This window comes from Physeter macrocephalus, chromosome 14 (assembly GCF_002837175.3).
Source record: "Physeter macrocephalus isolate SW-GA chromosome 14, ASM283717v5, whole genome shotgun sequence".
In the NCBI taxonomy this organism is placed as follows: Eukaryota; Metazoa; Chordata; class Mammalia; order Artiodactyla; family Physeteridae; genus Physeter; species Physeter macrocephalus.
Window position 1 is genome coordinate 125,953,436 of NC_041227.1, and position 20,185 is coordinate 125,973,620.

At 54.2% G+C, this 20,185-nt stretch overlaps 1 protein-coding gene across 1 annotated transcript in view; it reads right to left on the reverse strand.

Moving 5' to 3' along the window:
• The window catches only part of MGAT5B (alpha-1,6-mannosylglycoprotein 6-beta-N-acetylglucosaminyltransferase B), a 66,844-nt gene that overhangs the window by 36,733 nt on the left and 9,926 nt on the right, over positions 1 to 20,185 (reverse strand). The window contains exons 3-8 of the mRNA XM_024130411.1: positions 17,450 to 17,597; positions 5,789 to 5,904; positions 5,184 to 5,257; positions 3,989 to 4,159; positions 2,974 to 3,138; positions 2,098 to 2,267 (exon numbers count right to left, since the gene is read on the reverse strand). Of these exons, the coding sequence (XP_023986179.1) occupies positions 2,098 to 2,267; positions 2,974 to 3,138; positions 3,989 to 4,159; positions 5,184 to 5,257; positions 5,789 to 5,904; positions 17,450 to 17,597 (844 nt within the window). The remainder of the gene's footprint in view (positions 1 to 2,097; positions 2,268 to 2,973; positions 3,139 to 3,988; positions 4,160 to 5,183; positions 5,258 to 5,788; positions 5,905 to 17,449; positions 17,598 to 20,185) is intronic.

Below are 20,185 nucleotides of genomic sequence, written 5' to 3' on the forward strand. Positions count from 1 at the left end.
AACGGGAGAGGCCGCAACAGTGAGAGGCCCGCGTACCGCAAAAAAAAAAAAAAAAAACAAAAAAAAAAACTGCTCAGCCTCATCAGCCGTCAGGGAATACAAGTTAAGACCATCACAAGATACTACAATACCACTCCACAGCCCTAATGAGAAAGTCCGATAACACTAAATGCGGGTAAGAATGTATCCCACTGGGAACCTACACACGGTAGGACTGGACTGGTACAGTCACTTAGGAAAACAGTTGGCATTTTCTTGTCAAGCTGAATTTTCAGACACCCTAACTAAGTCCCAGCAACTGTGCACCAAAGTCTATACCAAAGAAAAAACTCAGTCTATACCCAACAGAAACTCTGACCCAGGGACACCTGGTGACATGTATAAAATGTCCACCACAGCATCATTCAAAATAACTTGTAAAGGACTCCCCTGGTGGTGCAGTGGTTAAGAATCCGCCTGCCAATGCAGGGAACACGGGTTCGATCCCTGGTCTGGGAAGATCCCACATGAAGCAGAGCAACTAAGCCCGTGTGCCACAACTACTGAGCCTGCGCTCTAGAGCCCGCACGTTTCAACTACTGAGCCCGTGTGCTGCAGCTACTGAAGCCCACATGCCTAGAGCCTGTGCTCCGCAACAAGAGAAGCCACCGTAGTGAGAAGCCCGCACACCACAATGAAGAGTAGCCCCCCCTCGCCACAACTAGAGAAAGACCACCCAACAAAAGACCCAACCAATGCAGCCAAAACAATAAATAAAATTTAAAAAAATAATAACTTGTAAAAACAGGGGAAAATGTCCACAGACAGGAAAAAGTGATAAATAATTACGGTACATTTGCACAATGGAATATCATACAGCACTGAACATGAATGAAATAGAGATGCAGGCAGCAATGTGGAGAAATCTTTAAAACCTAATAACCGGTGGAGAAAACAAGTCTTGGAGGCTACAGATAACAGATGTCATTTTTACAGAGCTCAAACCAAACGAAAATAAAACTAAACAATATATTATTTATTGATACATGAATTTGTAAAAAAAAAAAAACTAATTTTTTTTTAAAAAAAGCAAAAGAGGGACTTCCCTGGCAGTCCAGTGGTTAGGGCTCCGCGCTTCCACAGCAAGGGGCAGGGGTTTGATCCCTGGTCAGGGAACTACGATTCCACATGCCACACGGCCAGGTAAAATAAATAAATAAATAAATAATAAAAAGCAAAAGAAAGATAAACACAAAATCCAAGTTCCAGGGCCGGGACGGGGGGGTGAGGGGTGGCGGGCAGGACCGAGGGATGGACAAGAGGGGTCCCAGGCGAACATGAGAGCCCTGGTAATATTCTCATTGTAAAGGAGGATGGCAGAATCATGGGCGATCACTCCATTCTTGTACTTCATGACATATGGTACATATATTTTTGTATGTATCAAATATCATATAATAAATATTAATAAATAAAAGAAGAAAAATCTTACATATTTCTACATCCCACAGATACAGTGGTTAAAATAAACCTCACCATAGACACACACACACACACACACACACACACACACACACACACACACACACACACAGAATCCTACCCACTCTAATCACCAGTCTCCCACCTCCAACAATATCAGAGGGACCCTGGAAAGGCAAGCCCTGGAAGGGGTAGGCATCGCTGGCCCACCTCACCACCCTCCAGATCTTCCTGGCCTCCAACCCCCAGAACAGGCCCAGGAAGGAGCCCCGTTCCAGAAGAGGACCCCTGAGGCTGCACCAAGTCCACCAGGACAGCAGGCAGAGGGGACCCCATCTGTAGGTCATGGCTCAACTCCACAAGCCAGTATTGGTCAGTCCCTGAGCACAAACGCTAGGACCCCTGTAAGCCCCGAGATGGAGAACAGGACCCTGTTTGAAGAGCACTATGCAAATGCACTCCCTTGGTGCGTCCCCCACAATGACTAGGCATCGGCGTTGAGGACGGAAGGGCAGGAGGCAGCCTGAGCAGCTGGAGGAGGGGATTAGGAATGTCACCAACCGACAACAGCAGGAGCGCAGAGCTCCTGGGTGACGACGGACTCCCCTTCCTCCCCTCCCCTCCCCTGGCACTCACCTCTGCAGCTCCTTCAGGGACACTGTGATCCGGAGGCCGTGGCCCAGAACGTAGAGAGCAGCCAGGATGTCTGCCCACTGCACCATCTCCCCCAGGGGCCCGCCCTTCAGCACCCGCGGGCTGAACACGTCCCCGGACTCCTCCGTCAGGAAGCCGATGTGGACAAGGATCTGGTGGTGGAGCGGGGGACACAGAGGATCGGCACAGAGCAGCAGCCCTCAGCCCTGCCACCCCCAGGGAGACCCGGCCAGCAGAAGACACTGTCTCCAGGCTGTGCCTGGAAGGGCGCTTTCTGGCACCAGAGCACAGCGGAGGGACCAAGAGGCAGAGTGACCTCGCTGGAGACACAGGTGAACAAGACGGTCACATCCTGCCCTCTAGGCGCTTATGTTCCAGATGGAAGAGGTAGACAACAGTAAACACAGACAAGAGATAATTTCATGAAATGATAAGGACTCTGAAAGAAATAAACAGGGTGATGAGAGAGTCAGGTAAATATTTATTGCATGGACGGATGGATGGACAGACAGATGGAAGAACCAATGAACCAAGGAACTTCCCCCAAACAGGCTACATTATTCCCAAGATTCCAGGCAAATGCCATGACTCTTCTGCCTGACAAGAACGAGATGTCTACAGACCGCGGGACTCCTAAGGCGGAGGGGGGGTCACTCTGCCCCAAACATGAAAAGGGCCAGGGCTACCACATGCACCTATCCAGACTCTGCCTCCCCCTGCTCGCGGCTCACATTCAAAGAAATGCAATAAAACTTTTGTAAGGGTAGACCCCGTGTCTACTTGGCAGCCTGAGGCCCTGAGCTCCCTTCCTAAGCTCTCTGGGCTCAGCTCCTTCGATGCACATAGAGGATAAGGTACCTGTTTCTGGTCCCTCCGGGCGCCGCCCAGCTTCTGCGCCAGGCGCTGGGCAGCCAGTGCCCACTGGGCCGTGAGCCGCTTGGTACGTTTCTTCATGAAGATTAGAGACTCCTTCCTGCTGTCCATCAGCTCCAGGAGGCGGGACAGATTGCTCCGGAAGACTGCCTGGAGGAGGGTCCAGACCTCCGTTCTCCTCCTCCACCCAGCAGGCACGACACCGCCATCACCCACTGCCCTGGGCACAGGGGCTGGCACCTTCCCTGTGAGGCTGGGCCTGTTCTCGCTTCTCCAGCTTTTTCTGTTTTCTTGTTTTTTATTTTTTGGCTGCGACTGCCCGGCATGTGGGATCTTAGTTCCCCAACCAGGGATCGAACCGTCACCCCCTGCACTGGAAGCGCGGAGTCTCAACCACTGGACCGCCAGGGAAGTCCCTCCCACTTTTTCTAAGAGACCCACCAGTCCCCACATTCAGGGAGCCCAGCTCTCCTCCCCCTAACACTCACTCCCCAGCCACGTTGGTCTGTCCCAGCCCAGCTCCAATCAGCCACCTGTCCCAAGCCCTTCGTGAGGGGGTCAGCTATGACAGTTCCCAGGATCCCAGCTGCGACAACGAAGCAGTAGGTAGTGGTCGGAGCCGGGGCTCCAAGGGCAGGGAAGCCAGGCCGCCTTTCAGTGGAGCCAGAGTAACTATATGCCTTGAAAAAGTTAACTCAGCTCTCCAGACCTCAGATCCATCATCTATTAAATGCGACTGCATACGGACTGCTGGGACATTTAAGTACAAATAAAGTGGCACACAGGAAGCCCTCAATGAGTGACAGCTATTATTACCATTATTCCAGTCCATTAAGGGGGCACCTCCAGGGCCCCAGCCTGCCCCTTAAGTAGCCTCAGCTTTGCAGCATCCTGCACAAGTTGGGACGGGCACCCGCAGGCTGGCGGGCTGGGACCAGCCCACCCACCTGGCAGAGCTGGCTGGCAGCCCCGTGCCGGCCCACTCACCTCCCACACCTACCTGGACTTTGGGGAGGGGCTTGCGGGCTCTCTGGGTGGCCGTCTGGTTCCTCCAGGGCAGCGGGGGGCAGAACCACTCGACCTCACTGAGGTAGATGAGGAAGGAGCACTCGGTGCCGTCCACCCCGAAGAAGGCGTAGCAGGGGTCAGAGGTCCAGCGGGCACGCATCCACTGTGGAGAGGGCCAGCCTGGGCCAAGGGGCCAGCGCCAGCCCCATGTGCACCCTCGGTGAGCCCCTGCATGCATGTCCCTGGGGACCCCGAGGTCCCCCAGGACAGGGTCTCTGGGGCCCACCCTAAAGATGCAGCAAGGCTAGAAGCAGAGAAGAGAGACTGGACCAGGGCCCTAGGACCCAGCCCTGTGTCCTGGCTGCTGAGAGCCTCAGGGAGGGCCAGACAGGACCACGATCCCCCAGGCCCAGAAAGAGAAGGACCCTGGGGGGATGAGGTCAGTCCAGCACACATGCGGCCAAGGTTCCAGGGGCAACGGTGGAGGTGCAGCAGCTCAGGGCCCGGCTGGTCCCTCTTCCTTTGTCCTCCACCCGTAACCAAGAGCAGGGTTCAGCTGAAGCCAAGGTCAGGGAGCAGCCTCTGAGGGGGGCCAGGGCTGCGGCCAGGGCAGGACTCATCCACAGTGACCCCCACCTGGTCCCCAAGGAAGGGGTCTGCAGTGCCAACACCCCACGCTCTTAGGGATTTCAGCACCAGTGAGGGGGCTGGCTTTTATGCCTGTGGACCGGCTCCCCGGATGGACAGACTTCATGCAGCCAGAGGTGGGACCGTGGAGGTGGGGACAGGGAGGGGCTCTCTCCATCCAGTTGGTCAGCTGGGCCGGGAGGGAGGGGGAGAGAGAATGAGGTCCACACCTTGTCTGAATTTGTTGGAAATCAGGCTACTAGTGGTGCCATACGTATACTTAATAGTTCGTCTGCTGTAAGAAAGTACTGAAAACCCTGCAACGTGACCCATCCTGGGACATCTGGGTTGGTGCCCCAGACAGATGGCCCAAGCAGAGAAGTGGTTTCCCTGAGGCGGGCCTCTGCCAGCTAGTGCCAGGTTCTGGGTCCAGAGGTCAGGCAGAGAGGCCCTTGATGGTGGATATTCCTGCCAGGAGCAGAATCGCAGAGCTAGTCTGGGGTGCGGCCCCCGTGGAGGAGGGGCCGCTGGTCATGGCCACCCTCAGGCCCAGGCCTCACCTCTACCTTCCCTGAGCAGTCAGGGAACTTGGGGTCGCTGGGTGCCTCACACTGGTCCCGCCGGCCTTCAGACACTGCAGGGAGAGAAGGTCACCTTGCTGAGGACCTGGGTCCAAGGAAGAGCGCAGTAGAGAGAGCGTGAGGCAGGCGGGCTGGTCTGGGGCGGGGCAGTGCAGGAGCCCACTCTGCCCTTGGCCTGAGTTTTCTCCCCTGAAAGGCCACCGCCAGGGGGTCCCTGTGCCTGGGGTACCCCTTCTTCCAACACTCCCACCCTCCTTAGGGGGTTCAGAACCAGTGCGGAGCTGGTCTGAATGGCTGTGAACCAGCTTTCTGGACGGGCAGACCTCGGGCATCCACCCAAATGCACTCCTGACTTTTTGACGGAGGCAGAGGTAGGGCCTCCCAGCCTGATGCCCCCATATCAAGAGGAATGGAAGGGGCCGCCCAGGGACGGTGGGGTGAACCCTGAGGTACCCCACTGAGAGCCCAACACAGGGCCCCCGGGAGCCAGGGCAGCTGCCGTGGGGAGAAATCAGGGCCCCACCCCGGACGTCCCACCCTGTACTCTGGCCTCCTGGGAGTAGAGGGGTGCCCCCGGCCCCCACCCTTGCTGTGCAGGAGCAGGCTGTGGCGCAGGATCTGGTCCACCTTCACGGCGATGTCCGAGACGTTCTGGGCTATGGCCTGGATCCGCTCCATGAGGCCAGCCCCAGGGGGTAGCCTAAGTGGGAGAAGCCAGGGTGAGCCTGCCGCGGTCTCCTTCCCGGGCAGGGCAGGCCTCAGACTGCCAGCAAAGGCAGGGGGACTGCAGGGCCCCCGGCACCCAGACACTGCCCTGCACCAAACGGAAAGGTAGCGATGGGTAAAGTCAGGCCAGGAAATGGAGCCGCTGCTGCCCCAGCCCGGGCTGGAGGGGCTCGCTAACCATCAACAGACCCACGTGGCATGCATCTGGGAAAGCCCACGTCTGCAGGTGCCAGGCATGTCTGCACACGTGTGAAGGGCAGTGCCTGAGGCTGACATGGGCAGAAGAATTCCATTCGAGAGCCTGGACGAGATCTGTCTAGGGATCTCCAGGCGATAGAGGCCCTTTTCCTGAGCACAGCCGGCTGCCCCGAGTCTGTTTCTCTATTTTCTCCCGGAGGAGTTGTATCTTTGCCAAAGTAAATTCCACCCAGAGCAGCCTGGGCACTTGCCAGCTATGAAACCTCGAGTAAATTATTGTTGGGTTCCCAAGAATGAATTCTTCCCAGGATCTTAAAGGAGTTTAGTGCCACCAACATCACAGCCCTCCACCTCATCATCAATACTCGTGCTGCCTTTATTTTTGGAGAATTTATTTCCTGGTGTTGGTTACTACTCCCCTCTCAGAGAAGTTTATCAGACATCAGATGCAGTATTTACCTCATTGCAAAAACTTCTGTTGAGACAGATCCCACTCGGCTGGCACGTGGATCTCAGAGCAAGGAAGGCTCTGGAGGCCCTTCTCCAGGAAGCTGCTTACTTTTTCTGAAGACAATAATTCCAATTCCTTTGATTTTCACCACCTCCTCTGGCTTCGCAGGCCCCGTTTAAGCTCCATTTATCCCTTTACAAGGACTTTATTGTAAGGTCTTTATTGCCACACATAATGAGAATTATACGAAGGAGGATTTTTCCAACCTGGGCTCCTCTGGGGTCTGTAAACCCCACCTCTCACCAGAGGAGGCACAGTGGTGCCCCTCCTTGGCCACCTGGCCCCTCGGGCCGCCCCCCGCCCCCCCTACCTCTAACTTCTGTAAGGAGAGGAAGGGCATGGCCCCATGCACAGAGGAAGGCAACTGGTATGGGAGACATGGAGGTGGGGGTGGGGACAGAAGGCAGAGGTGACAGGAAGGGGGTGACAGATGAGCCCTCCACACACATATACACATGTGCACACACATATACACACATGTGCACACACAGCCCAGTCCACCCTCTCCAAACTCTAATGGAAAATGGCATTGCCTTTTATTCACTTCCTGCTGTAACAAATGACCACATACTGGGGGGGGGCGTAAAGCAACACAAACGTCTTCTCTCACACTTCTGGATGCCAGAAGTCTGAAATCAAGGTGTCGACAGGGTTGGTTCCTCCTGGAGGCTCTGAGGGAGCATCTGTCCCAGCTTCTGGCTGGGACCAGCGGTCCTCCGCGTTCCTGGGCTACTAGATGCATTACTCCAGTCTCCGCCTCTGTCTTCACTGTCTTCACTTGGCCTTCTTCTGTGTGTATTCGAATTTCCTCTTCTTATAGGGACACCAGTCATTGGATCAGGGCCTACCCTGATCCAGTATGACCTCCTCTTAATTTGATTACATCTGTCAAGTCCCTATTTCCAAATAAGATCATATTCATAGGTACCGGGGGTTAGAAGGTCAACACATCCCTTTGGAAGACACAGTTCAACCTTCAACAACCTTCTATGAAATTACAAATAAGAATGAGCAAAGACATATAAGATGATGTTTCTTTTGCTCAAAAAAGTCCTCAGGCAGGAAGTAGCAATAGTTCTCCTTGGTCTTCAGGTTGTCAAGGAATGCTGTAGGGAAGAGAACAGTCAGCTCATCTCCAGTTTACAGTAACACACAAGGAGATAAGCTGAAGCTCTGCCTCTTATGAGCTGTGTGACCCTGGGCAAGTCACTTAGCCTCTCTGTGCCTCCGGCTCTCATCTTTTAAAATGGAGGAGAAAGGAACCTCCCTGGTGGTCCAGTGGTTAGGACTCCGCACTTTCACTGCAGGGGGCCCGGGTTCGATCTCTGGTCAGGGAACTAAGATCCTGCAAGCCGTGCACATGGCCAAAATAGAAAATAAATAAAAGTTTTAAAATAAATAAAAAATCAAATAAAATGGAGGAGATAGCGGCACCTCCCTCACAGCACTGGGGGGACTCAGTGAGGAAACGTGTAAGGCACACAGAACAGCAGTGCCTGCGTGAAAGCAGCCCTGTCTGTGTTAGGGATCATTATTGTGGAGGTGGGGCTGGAGCCGGGGCAGAAGGGATTTGGGCTGGACCATTGTTTCTCAACCTTTTCTCATTATCACCCCCTTAAGGAGCCTTTTGAGACATTGTTTCCCCTTCTCACCCTCCCCCCTTGAAATGTCAACTCCACCGATATTCTGCAGATCTGTTTACACACTATAGCCTGTGGAGGGCCACAAACCATTGTAGTAGCTAAAATTACAAGAGCCAATTTTCACCCTTTAGGGGGTGATACGCACCCATTGACAATGCCTGGGCTCCAGCAGAGAAGGAACGTGAGTGATGACCTTGATGTCCACTGCGCTCTGAAATAAATTCTGAATGACGGTCATGGAATGCTTTCCCCACTGACCTCCAGGCACAGGATGGACACTGTATTGCCTGGAAGGAGCATTTTGGTGATGGAGGGAGGCGGCCGCAGGGCAGAAGGCCAGACCTGACAGCTGCTGGGTCAGGGCTGGCCCAGAGCACAGGCGGCTGAGGCCCAACAGGAGGGGCTCCCAGGTGGAGAAGGACTGGGTGCCCTCCAGCTTCTAACCAGAGACCTTAGGGCACAAGTAACCCCTGTGTGGGACCAGTGGGGGTCCTGCCAGGTCCCTGGAAACTTTGGAAGGGACCCCACCTCACTTCAAGCCTTCCTAAAGGCACCTCTCCATCCAGGCTCTGCTCCATCCACCTCTCTAAGCATCCCCATGCCTGGGGGTGGTTATGAGTGGCTGGCTTAAAACCCCCAAAGGAGTCCTGCGCCTTCAAGAACAGGGATCTGCTTTCACAAGTGGAGCCTGGTACTGCCCCACACGGGCCACATGCCCAGAGCTCCATCACTGTGCTGGGTTGAAGAGTGTCCCCCCCAAATTCACATCTACCTGGAACCTCAGGATGTGACCTTATTTGGAAATAGGGTCACTGCAGAGGTAATTAGTTAAGATGAGGTCACACTGGAGGAGGGTGGCCCTAAGTTCAGTTACTGGTGCCCTTATAAGAAGGCCATGTGGAGACACCCAGGGAGAAGGAGGCCATGTGACGATGGAAGCAGAGACTGGAGTGACGTGTCTACAAGCCAGGGGACACGTGAAGCCACCAGAAGCTGGAAGAGGCAAGGAAGGATCCTCCCCCGGAGACTTCAGAAGGAGTGAGGCCCTACTGATATCTAGATTGTGGACTTCCAGCCTCCAGAATGGAGAGAAGATAAGTCTCTGTTGTTTTAAGACGCCTGGTTTGTGGTCACTTTTTACGGCAGCCCTAGGAAATGAACACAATCACCATCTGCAGAATTGAGGGAAAACGGTTTTTAATCCATCACAGAAAAAGAGCCCAGGTTCTCCTGCCACCCTGCTGTCAGGAACATCTTATCTCCCACCCATCCTCCTATTGCAGAAGTCCAGCCTCCATCCTGCTGCTCCTTTCATGGGAGATGAAGAGCCACGGGGGGCGGGGGAGCCCTCGACTCCTCACACTTCTAGGTCCATGACTCTCCACATTATTCGGAGACTTATTGGACCAAGAAAGGGCCCCAGAGTCTGAGGTCCTGGATTTAAATCCTGGTTCCACTGGAGAGCTGTGTGACCTTGGGCAAGTTATCTAACCTCTCTGAACCCCTTTGATTTATAACCCTTTATATGAGGGTTAGCTCATATAAAATCTGAATAATCTCAGCTACCTCACAGAGTGATTAATTGCAAGGATTAAACATGAGGCTGACTGTCAAGTGCTCAGCATACAGTAAGTGCTCAATAAATGCTTGAGATGCTTTCACTCCCTACCTATAGTGGTCACCCCATCCCTGAGAGGAAGTCTCATAAGTCTAACTACGGAGCAAACCAATTTACTTTGGGGGAGGTTCAGCAATTTTCATCTGATAAGCATTTTTTTGCATAAAACACATCACCAGCCCCGGCTTTAAAACAGTGCAGATGGCATCTGTCTGATTTAACAAGTTCAACTTGTTCAAAACAGAATTACTTGGCGTCACTATTATTATACTGGACTTAGCATTTGCACAGCACTTTCTATTTTCAAATAATATAGGATTAGGCTTCTCTCCCTGGGAAGCTTTTTTTAAAATGACAATCAAAGTAGGTGTCATGACCTCAAACCGCAGCACATCTACGACTTGGGAAATGCTTCCGTGGAAAAGAAAAAGGGGGGATGGATTGGGGAGACGGTGTGCAGCTGTCTGCAGCTAACAGTGTTGTCACCATGGGGTCAGGGTGGTGGCAGGGCTGGCTTCCCCATCAGGCCCAGGCAGTTCAGTACCAGGGCCCATAGTGCTTTTAGGGGTCCACGGAAGTGTTTCCATTTCTTTAAACATCGGGAAACAATTGCAGGTCAAAGAAAAGGTTTTAATATGTAATGTTACTATATGCATCTTTCTGCCAATGCAGTCATAAAATATTATTTTGCTATTGGTTAAACTGTGTCCCCCCCACCCTGGTCCCACCCAAGTTTGCCCAGGGGATCAGCCTTGCGCTGTCCCCCTCCAGGCCCGGGACTCTGTAGATGCCTGGCCTCCAGGCTGAGGCAGGTTTGGCCCAGGCCTTGCACTTCCCCCAGTAGCAAAAGGTTCTTCCTGAGCCAGTGTGGGAGGGACCCCACGAGCACCCCAGCAAGAGGAGCGAGGTTCTCTGGCCCCAACCTGTAATCTGTAGGTGCCAGGCAGGGGCAGAAAAGCTGGGGACATTCTGCATTATCACACCAGCCCTAAGGGTCCAGCCATCCTCTCAGCCAGGCGAAGATTCCACCTCCCACCCCTCCCCCCACCAATGTGATAGTCACGTGGTTGCCCGGCTCTCAGCACCACGGGGCAGTGCAGACAAGGCAGGCAGGCTCGATCCCCTCCAGCCCTAAGACCTGGGCCAGTCCTTTTCCTGTCTGAGCCCAGTTCCCTCAGATCTGTCAAATGCGGACCTGAAGAGGATCTTCCTCATTGGGCCGCTGGCCAAGGTCAAAGTTCATAATATGTACCCAGTAGTGGGCAGCCGCTTTTATTATTCTCACCATTAATCATTAATTACTGCTACTTCAGTTAGCTCTGAAACTGGCCCAGAGAAGGTAAAATGATTTCCCAAGGTTGAACTGCAGGCTGGGGACGGGGCAGAGACTCAGACACTGGCGCTCTGTGCCAGCCCTGCTCCCTCCCACTGTATTTGCAAAATAACTAAACATGCTCAGACTGTGAGCCCTGGGCCTCTGTGCACACATACTAAGTACCAGGCATTCCACCAAAATGATCAATTCTTACTTGGAGAGTAAAAGAAGGCCAAGACAGGCCGCTGGTCACCCACCCACCCCACTCCTCAACCCCAGGGAGCCCCCCTGGGGTATTCGAAGCATTCATGGTTCTCTAAATCCTCAAACACCTATCTGAGCATCCCTCAGTCACACTGACAGACTGGCCACCAGCCCCTCCTGCTCGGGCGGGCGTAAGTGGCTTCCTGGAGCCAGCCGGCCTCCAAGGTGCAGCCAGCCTCTGAGCACCGGCCCAGGGTCCCCTGAAGAAGCAACCAACACCACAGGCCACCCACTGGCCTCAGGACACTCTGCTCCCTCCATCACCCAGGGCCAGGGGCCAGGGGCCATAGCCAAGCTGGGAACTCTGGCTCCAGCTGGTAGCCAGTGGCCACCTCCCCGCAGGACACCAGCTCCAGGCATCACCTCCCATCAGGCCAGGCCCCCAGAAGGCCCCCTTGAGGTTCGGCCCCACCCCCACCCCCGTCCCAGCCCCACGGGGCCATCGCTGATTCCAGTCCTCAGTCCCCTGGCCCTGAGCGGGAACTCCCCAGGAAGCTGCAGGAAGGAGGTTTAATTTCGAGCTCCTCCCGTGATTTATGAGGGTTGCATTCAATTAACGAGATATTGATTTCTGCGCACCCAGCCAGCATGCTTGCTGGGAGTTGTTCTTTTACTATGAAACTGATCGCCTTCCTTTTAAAACACAGAGATCGCGCTCACAGGTGCCCGCAGACACACGTACCAAGACGTGCTGTAGACAAACACTACAGCCAGAAACACAAGCACCACAGACAGGAGATGTGTACTTTCTGGGTTTGTCTGTCTGTCTGTCTATCTGTCTACCTCTCACGCACACCACACAGGACACAGGAAATCCCCAGCCTGGTGTCCAGCCTTCCCTGCATTTTTGCTGCTCTCCTCCTCTGCTTCAGCCCCTCCCTCATTCCCAACAGAGGTCCTGATGCTGTGAATGCGCCCAAGTGATGATTAAGGGCCTGCGTGCCCCTCCCCAAGTAAGAGCAGAGAGGACTCCTTCTCTCCTGCACCAAGAAATATATATACACGTACGCGTACACATATATATTTAAATTAGATAGATAGATAGATGTCTTCCCACTATTGATAGGAAGAGAGCTGGAGTTGGAATGCGTGTGGTTTCATCACTTGCGGAAGGGAGTGGTACCCCATGGGCGGGGCAAAGCCGGACTACGGGGGACAGAGGCCCCACTCACACCCCAGGGCCCAGACTTCCCCTGGAGGATTTTCCTTTTTAACATCTCATATGTTTATTCTATTTAGGACACATTGAGATCCTGATACATATGCCTTGTATCTTGCCTCTTTTACTTAGACCGTATGAATAAATACATTGCCAGTCAGTAAATCTCTTTTAAAACATATTTTTTAGTGGTTACATTTTATTCCATCACAGATATCCCTACTGTACTGGCCCTTTTCCTATTGTCTTCTTAATAGTAGTGCTTTTAAGATCTTCAAAGTACATGTGTCTATTTGGCTGTACCCTCAAGGATAAAAGTCTTATAATTAAAACATAGTTGTCAGTTTGATAAGTTAAACCATTTCTTAAGGGTGGGATTTTTATTATCAGTGAAGCTGAATTCTTTGTCCTTTTGAATGTCCTTCTGCCTCAAATTCTGCTTTGTTTGCTATGAACACTGCCATCTAAACTTTCGTTCTGTTTGTGTGTCCTGGATACATTTCCTTTTATTCTTAATTTCTGAGTCGTTTGTTTTTAGGCCTGTTTTACAAATGGCATATAATTGGATGTTGAGAACCTCTGTCTTTGTTAGGGATGTTTAACCCTTTACACTTCTGTCACATTTGATAGGTGTCTGCCCTGGAATGACCTTCTCACACAGCCACCAACTACCCCCCACCCCCACCAGTCTGGCCTCTCCCCAGCCCAGGAGCCAGACACGCCCCCAGATCTGTCCTGTTAGGAAGGGGCAAATCCAAGAGGCTGGGCCCAGCACAGGGCCTGAGAGAAGTGAGGCATGTCTTTTAAAATTGAGCCCGAAGTCATCTTAACCGGTAGCGTCTCCCCACCCTCACACATAGAACCCCAGGGAAGCTACATTCCCGGGCACCGCCAGCATAGAGATGGCCAGGAATGTCTAGAAGCGTTTTTGAATTTTTAAATAAAGCTTAAAAAAAATTGGGAAAGGGGCTTCCCTGGTGGCGCAGTGGTTGAGAGTCCGCCTGCCGATGCAGGGGACACAGGTTCATGCCCCGGCCCGGGAAGATCCCACGTGCCGCAGAGCGGCTGGGCCCGTGAGCCATGGCCGCTGAGCCTGCGCGTCCGGAGCCTGTGCTCCGCAACGGGAGGGGCCACAACAGTGAGAGGCCCGTGTACCGCAAAAAAAAAAAAAAAAAAAAAAAATTGGGAAAAAAACCCTCAACTCCTTACCCACAGACAAGAATTTTGATGTACCGTCCTGCCGTCTCCTCTGCACAGGGACAGGGTGCTGGCTCCCTCTCCCTAAGAGGCTCGGACACTCTTTGAGGACAGAGCTCTCTGACTTCTGTCTCCTGGCTCTTCTCCACTCATCCCTGACGCTGCAGCCCAGACCCCACACACGGTAGACACTCAACAAATACGGACCGGCTTGCACGCAGACGGCCTCAAATCCCCGCCGTGTTTGCCACTGCAGAGAAGCCTTATGGAAAATTCAGAGATCACTACTGTTTGGTTTTAGGATACATAATATGACGCCATTTGCAACAAATCTGCAGATAAACCCAAATTTTGTTTTCCTAGGCTAAAAAAGGCAAATTTGTTTTCCCTGAGGATAAACCAGCCATGAGTGGGAGGCACAGCCCAGAAGCTTCCACAGGGCAGAAGGAGGGCAGTGGAGGTTGTTCTTTTTTAAGCCACAGAGAATTGGAAAGTGAGAAATCCAAGTGCAGGTCACTGAAGAGTTTGCTAGAAACACAGCAGGGTGCGTGTCTGCAGGAGTCCCGCGCCCGCCAGCTCCATGTCCACAGCCCGGAGGGGGATAAGGTGGGGAGGGGGCTGCGGTGTTTGTGCACGTGGGGAGTGGCAGCAAGCAGCCTCAGCGTGCCCTGGGCACACCCACTGCTTCTCGCCCTGAAACCAAAAGCAACAGTGTCCCTGAAATTTATGGCTCTGCCCTTGGGGTTTGATGGGCTCTGCTGGTCATGGTAGATTGTTGCTATTTCCTGGGATGGAGCTGGAGGGGGTGGAGATGAAGGGCAAAGCATGGGAGGGAGGGAAGGCCAGCACTGGAAGAAATCAGAGACACTGAATGTGCTGGCAGGAGCACTCCCAGCCCAAGGAGGCAGGCCCGCACCCTCTGCGCTCACCCTGATGAACAGACCTGTGGACAGAGGCTGGATCCGCAGCCCAGACAGGTGGGAGCACAGCTGGGGGCAGCCGGGAAAGTGGAAAGGATGAGAGGGGGGCAAGGGGCTGAATCAGAGGGGACACAGCAGCGTGGGAGAGAATCGCCCTGTGCATGTGGCGAAGAAGCAGTCTCATGCCTCCGGGGTGGGGGGCGGTCCAGGGGAGCCCAGCAGCTTTGCCTCCGTCTCCTGTCTCTGCCACTGGCCCCTCTGCTTCCCTTCTTCCCACCCCGCTAATCCAGAGACTCCCTGCAGCTCTAAGAATAGTGTCCCAATGCTACTTACCACAGCTGACCCCTCCCAGACCCCACCACGCTCCACCAGGTTGGCCTTCACACTGGTTGCTTTCCTCCAACACACCAAGCTTGCTCCTACCCCAGGGCCTTTGCACTCGCTGCTCTCTCTACCTCAAATTCTCTGCCCCCCAGCTCCTCACGTGGCTGGCTCCTTCCCATGATGCAGAATTGAGCTCAAATATCACCAACTCCCAAGGGCCTTGCCAGACCGCTCTGTTTGAATAGCCCCTTTCCCAGTCACCCACTGCCTCATCCCTAGAACATGGCTCAGTATCCGACTTTATCTCATTTCTTTCTTTTTCTCAGTTACTGTCTGTCTTCCCCGCAGGAATGAGGACAAGGCTCATCACTGTGTCCCCAGCACCAGGAGCAGTGCCTGGTGCTTAGTAGGTGCCAAGACGTATTTCATGAGCAGACAGATCCCTTTAGTTTCTTCTGTCAGATGCTCAGTCCCTGGAGGGTGAGAGCATTTAACCGGGGACCCAGCACACAGCTGCGCAGCCCACCCAGGGGCCCCGACTTCCCGCGGGTGGAGAGCTCCCACCCGGAGCCAGGCACTGAGGTGGGCTCCTCATACCCACAGCTGCATTTAACCCCAGGCTCCAGGACTGTAATTTTAGTGCCTGCATTTTCCAAAACAAAAAAACCAGAGCAAAGGTCTCACAAAGGATTTGTTTGCCCTCAGCTGTGAATTAATTGATATGAAAAGTCTTGCAAAGGGATAAAAATGAACCCCTACGTAGCCGCATATTTAATGAACGGCCATCAGGAGCACACTGGTTAGAAAGGTGGGGCTCTGGGGCCATCTGATCTGGGCCCCAGCTCCTCAGCAGCTGTGCAACTTTGAGCAGGTTCATGAACATCTCTGTGCCTCAGTTTCCTCCTCTATGCAACGGGGATTAAAGCCCCCCATAAGGTGGCTGTGGGATTGACAGGATCATGGAGGTAACTCAATAAGGTGAGCTTTCAGTAAATGGCGCCCATTATGAGGACAGGGATGCTGACATCGGCTGACCTGACTGGGCATCCAGAACATTCAATCAGCAAGGCGTGTTTGAGCTGGGACCCACGGCCAGTAGTCCAGCCCAGGCAGCCTATGGGGCAAAGGATCCCCCACTAAACCAAAGAGGTGGGCTGTGCTTCAGGCTCCACCCAGCCAGGGCCCCTCAATGACCAGGACTCACCACCATCACTTTCTTTGATTTTGCCCAACACCGGACTTCAGAAATGCCTGGAACTTTGGCTTTTACATCACACACATTGGCTGAGGTATAGCTTTCCCACAAATTGTCTAAAAGTGTGGATTTCAAACATATTTTTCAGCAGTAGAACACTTTTACCAAATCGCACTGGCCGAGGTATAGCTTTTCCCAAATTGTGTAAAAGTGTGGGTTTCAAACTAATTTTTCAGAGTTAGAACACACTGAGCAATTCCATCTCGTCAAGAACCTCAACATCTAAAAGGTCAGGTGCAGAGTGCCTCCCTGGGATGGGTGGGGTCCAAGCCTCCTCCCTCCACATCCAAGTCTGGGGGGCCGGACTCCCAGCTGGGACGGCCCTGACTTCACGCCCCCTCATCCTCTGGGCTTCAGGAGAACCCGACACTTAAGATGCACCACCGGGGTTCCTGGGGCTACACAGAGGCACGTGGGGCTGCAGCACAAAACCTTGGGGAACTTTGCACATCCTGGCCTCAGTGGGGGAATATTTAGAATGAATAAACCAGGAAATTCTTCTGGCAAAGATGGCCCATGTCGGGGCTTCCCTGGTGGCGCAGCGGTTAAGAATCCGCCTGCCAATGCAGGGGACATGGGTTCGAGCCCTGGTCCGGGAACACCCCACATGCCACGGAGCAACTAAGCCCGTGTGCCACAACTACTGAGCCCACGCGCCTAGAGCCCGTGCTCCACGACAAGAGAAGCCACTGCAATGAGAAGCCCGTGCACCATGACAAAGAGTAGCCCCTGCTCGCCGCAACTAGAGAAAAAGCCTGCACGCAGCAACAGAGACCCAATGCAGCCAAAAATAAATAAATAAATAAATAAAAAGACGGCCCATGTCCACGGGAGGAGGACAGATGATCACCACGGCCATCACGACCAAGTGCATATCCACACGTGCCCATCGACATGGACAGAGCTCAAAATCACCACCGTGAGTGAAAAAAGCAGGGGAAACATATGTACAATGGGAAGCCACTTAGAGAAGATTTATAAAAACCACACACTATGCATTTTGTGTGTGTGTGTGTGTGTGTGTGTGTGTGTGTGTGTGTATAAAATGCATTCTGAGGCCGAATCCCCAGCCCAGCACACAGTGGGGCGCCCCCTCCCTCCCGGGGCCCCCTCACCTGTCCACAGGGAAGTGCCTGTTGCCGGCAGCCCGGTGCAGCTCACTGCTGTTCTCCAGTCTGGCCAGCGTGTCCACGCGCTTCACCATCAGCTCCAACAGGTCACTCATCTTGCGGAGGACACCGCGGGACTCCGGCCCACCCATCACTGCAGGAAGAGTGTGGGTGCAGTCAGGCACCGCCCAAGCAGCCCGGAGGCCAGCTGAGACCACCTGGTGTCTGGCGGGGTGGCTCAGACCCCAGCCCCACCCCCATCTTCTCGGGAAGGGGAGGAGTCAGGAGAGTGAGCCCGCCCCACCCCCCCACCCCTGCAGGACAGGAATCCAGAGAGGCCTGGGCCCACCCTGCTCCCTACCAGCTGTGTGACATTGGGATGACCTTTTAACCTCTCTGGGCCTCAGTTTTTGTCACCAGCAAAATCTGGCTTTAGACATAATCTCAGGTCTGTGAGAAGACAGGGAAGGCCCAGTAGTGGGACAGGAACCCCAAAACCCCCTAACAGCAAGTTCCAGACAGAACCTGTAAATCAGGGTTTCTAAAAGTGGGGTCAACCGTCCACCCGCACCTGAATCTCCTGGCCAGGCTGTTAAAGTCCAGATTCCTGGGCCCTCACTGTCTAGATCTGCCAGTTCAGATCTCTAAGGCATGGGGCCCAGGACCCTGCATTCTGCTTGCTCTTCACGTGGCTCGGATGCACAGGCTGTGAGCCCGTGTTCAAGGGGTTCGGGGCTCCAGCCACCTCCCATCCCCACCCACTCCCCCAGACACCACCCTAGAAAAACCACTGTGAATTTGTCCTGGCTCTCAACCCGGTCTTTGGGTTCCCAGAGATCAACTCCAGGGTTGAGGGGCTGGGAGACCTTGTGAAGAATAAAATTAAATGAAAATGAGGTGCTTCAAACAAGATCCCATTAACCAGCCCGAGACTTTCCACAATTTCCTTTCTAATCACTCCCGATCATTAGCACCGCACGTGCCGGTGTGGGAGAGCAGCCCTCGCCTTCCTTTTTAATTAAATTTTGTGAAGGTTTTAGGCAGCCCCTCCAAACCATCCATAGGCGCTCGGTTCCAGACACTGCAATCCCCTACCAGGCTGCCTGCAAACCCCAGGGGCCGAGCTCTGAGTCACTCTTAATAAATGAGCTGGATCCATGGGGACACAGATGCTCCCAGGGACTCCCCAGGCTGCTGGAGGGGCGGGGGTGTCAGGGGGTGCCTTGGGTGGGGCTCCCCAGAATCGGACCCTGAGACAAGGGTTGGAGGGCACGTCGTTATCTGGGAGGTGAAGGGAAGTGGGGAGGTGACCCAGGGACGGGGAAGCAGCCCAGAGAGGGCAAGTCATCCACCTGGGGAAACCAGCAGGTGTAGAACCGGCCTCAGAGTTCTCCCCCGGGGGGCGAGGGGGCCAGGCACGTGCACCCCCCCCTCCCGCCAGTCACTGCTTAAGGGCCGCTCCCAAGGACGGCCATGCTCTGGTACTTTCCACCTGCCGTGGGGTGGCAGAGCCGTGTCCAGCACGTGACAGGAATCGTGAGGGCTGAGGACGTACCAACAGCATCTGCTTCTCAGGAGAGAAAGGGTCAGGGCCCAGCGGCCTCACAGGGGCTACAGTGGACACCTGGCCTCTCACCTGCCTCCGCCAGCACCCCCTGCACGGCCATATGGCCAAGGGAGTCGTCATACTACCCTCAGCCTCAGTGTCCCAAACCCAAGGCAATAACACCAGGCCCCGTCCGCAACCCAACATCAAGGTGCCAGGAGCGGGGCAGGAGAAACCACGGCTGGCCACTGAGAGCCAGAGGCAGAGACGGGGGGGGGGAGGAGTGGGGAGGGGGGAAGCAGGGGGCCGGTCTCCTCCGCTCCATGCTTGGGACTGAGACAAGGAGGGGGGCCTAGAGAGGCTGCACGTCACCAGGGCTGCTTGTGACATTTCTGCTTTGCTTGTCCCCCACATCCCCTGGCACCAGGCCCGCTCCAGTGACTGCCACCGCTTTCTCACACCAAGTCACCTCCTGGCTGGGTTCCCCTGCCAGCTGAGCCCACCTGAGGTCAGATGGGAGGCCATGGGGAGCTCGGGGGCGGGGGGGTGGGGGCCAAGGTTGGGGAGAGCAGAGGAAGCGAAGGAGAGACACAGGGTGGGGTTGGGTACTAGAGAGACTGGGCGTCAGAAGGAAGGAAGCAAAGAAAGTGTCTCCAACCCCTCCCACCCGAGTAGCTGAAAGAGCTAACGGCCTTCCCACTTTCCCCTCAGAAAACTGGATGGATTTTTCAGCTGGGATCAGGAAATTTCACCATAGTGTTAAATGAAGCAAAACTGAGGTCTCTCCCACCACTCGGCCCCTCCCGACTCACTCATGGCCTCAATCGGTTAGTCAATCAAAAAGCAAGATATAAATAGCTCCTCCTCTCTTTCAACTCCACAGAGCTGGGGACAACAGTTGACCCTTTCAAATCACTCTCATCCTGAGGACACCCCCCAAAGCCCGTCATTCAAACGCAATACCTTGCTTTCAACCAGTGCTCGGAGCACAGGGTAAAACAAGAGGGGAGTTCCCTTCATTTCAGCTAGAAAAATAGGAGCCCATCAGATGATCTGGCCTGGCAGCACTTTGCACAGCCCCAGGGGAGCCGCTCATGTTGTGGGCCACCTGATGGATGTCCTGGAGTTGTGCAGTGCACAGCCTGGCCGGCCTCACTGGGCTGCCCTGATCGCTCATAGCTCAGGCTGGGGTGGCC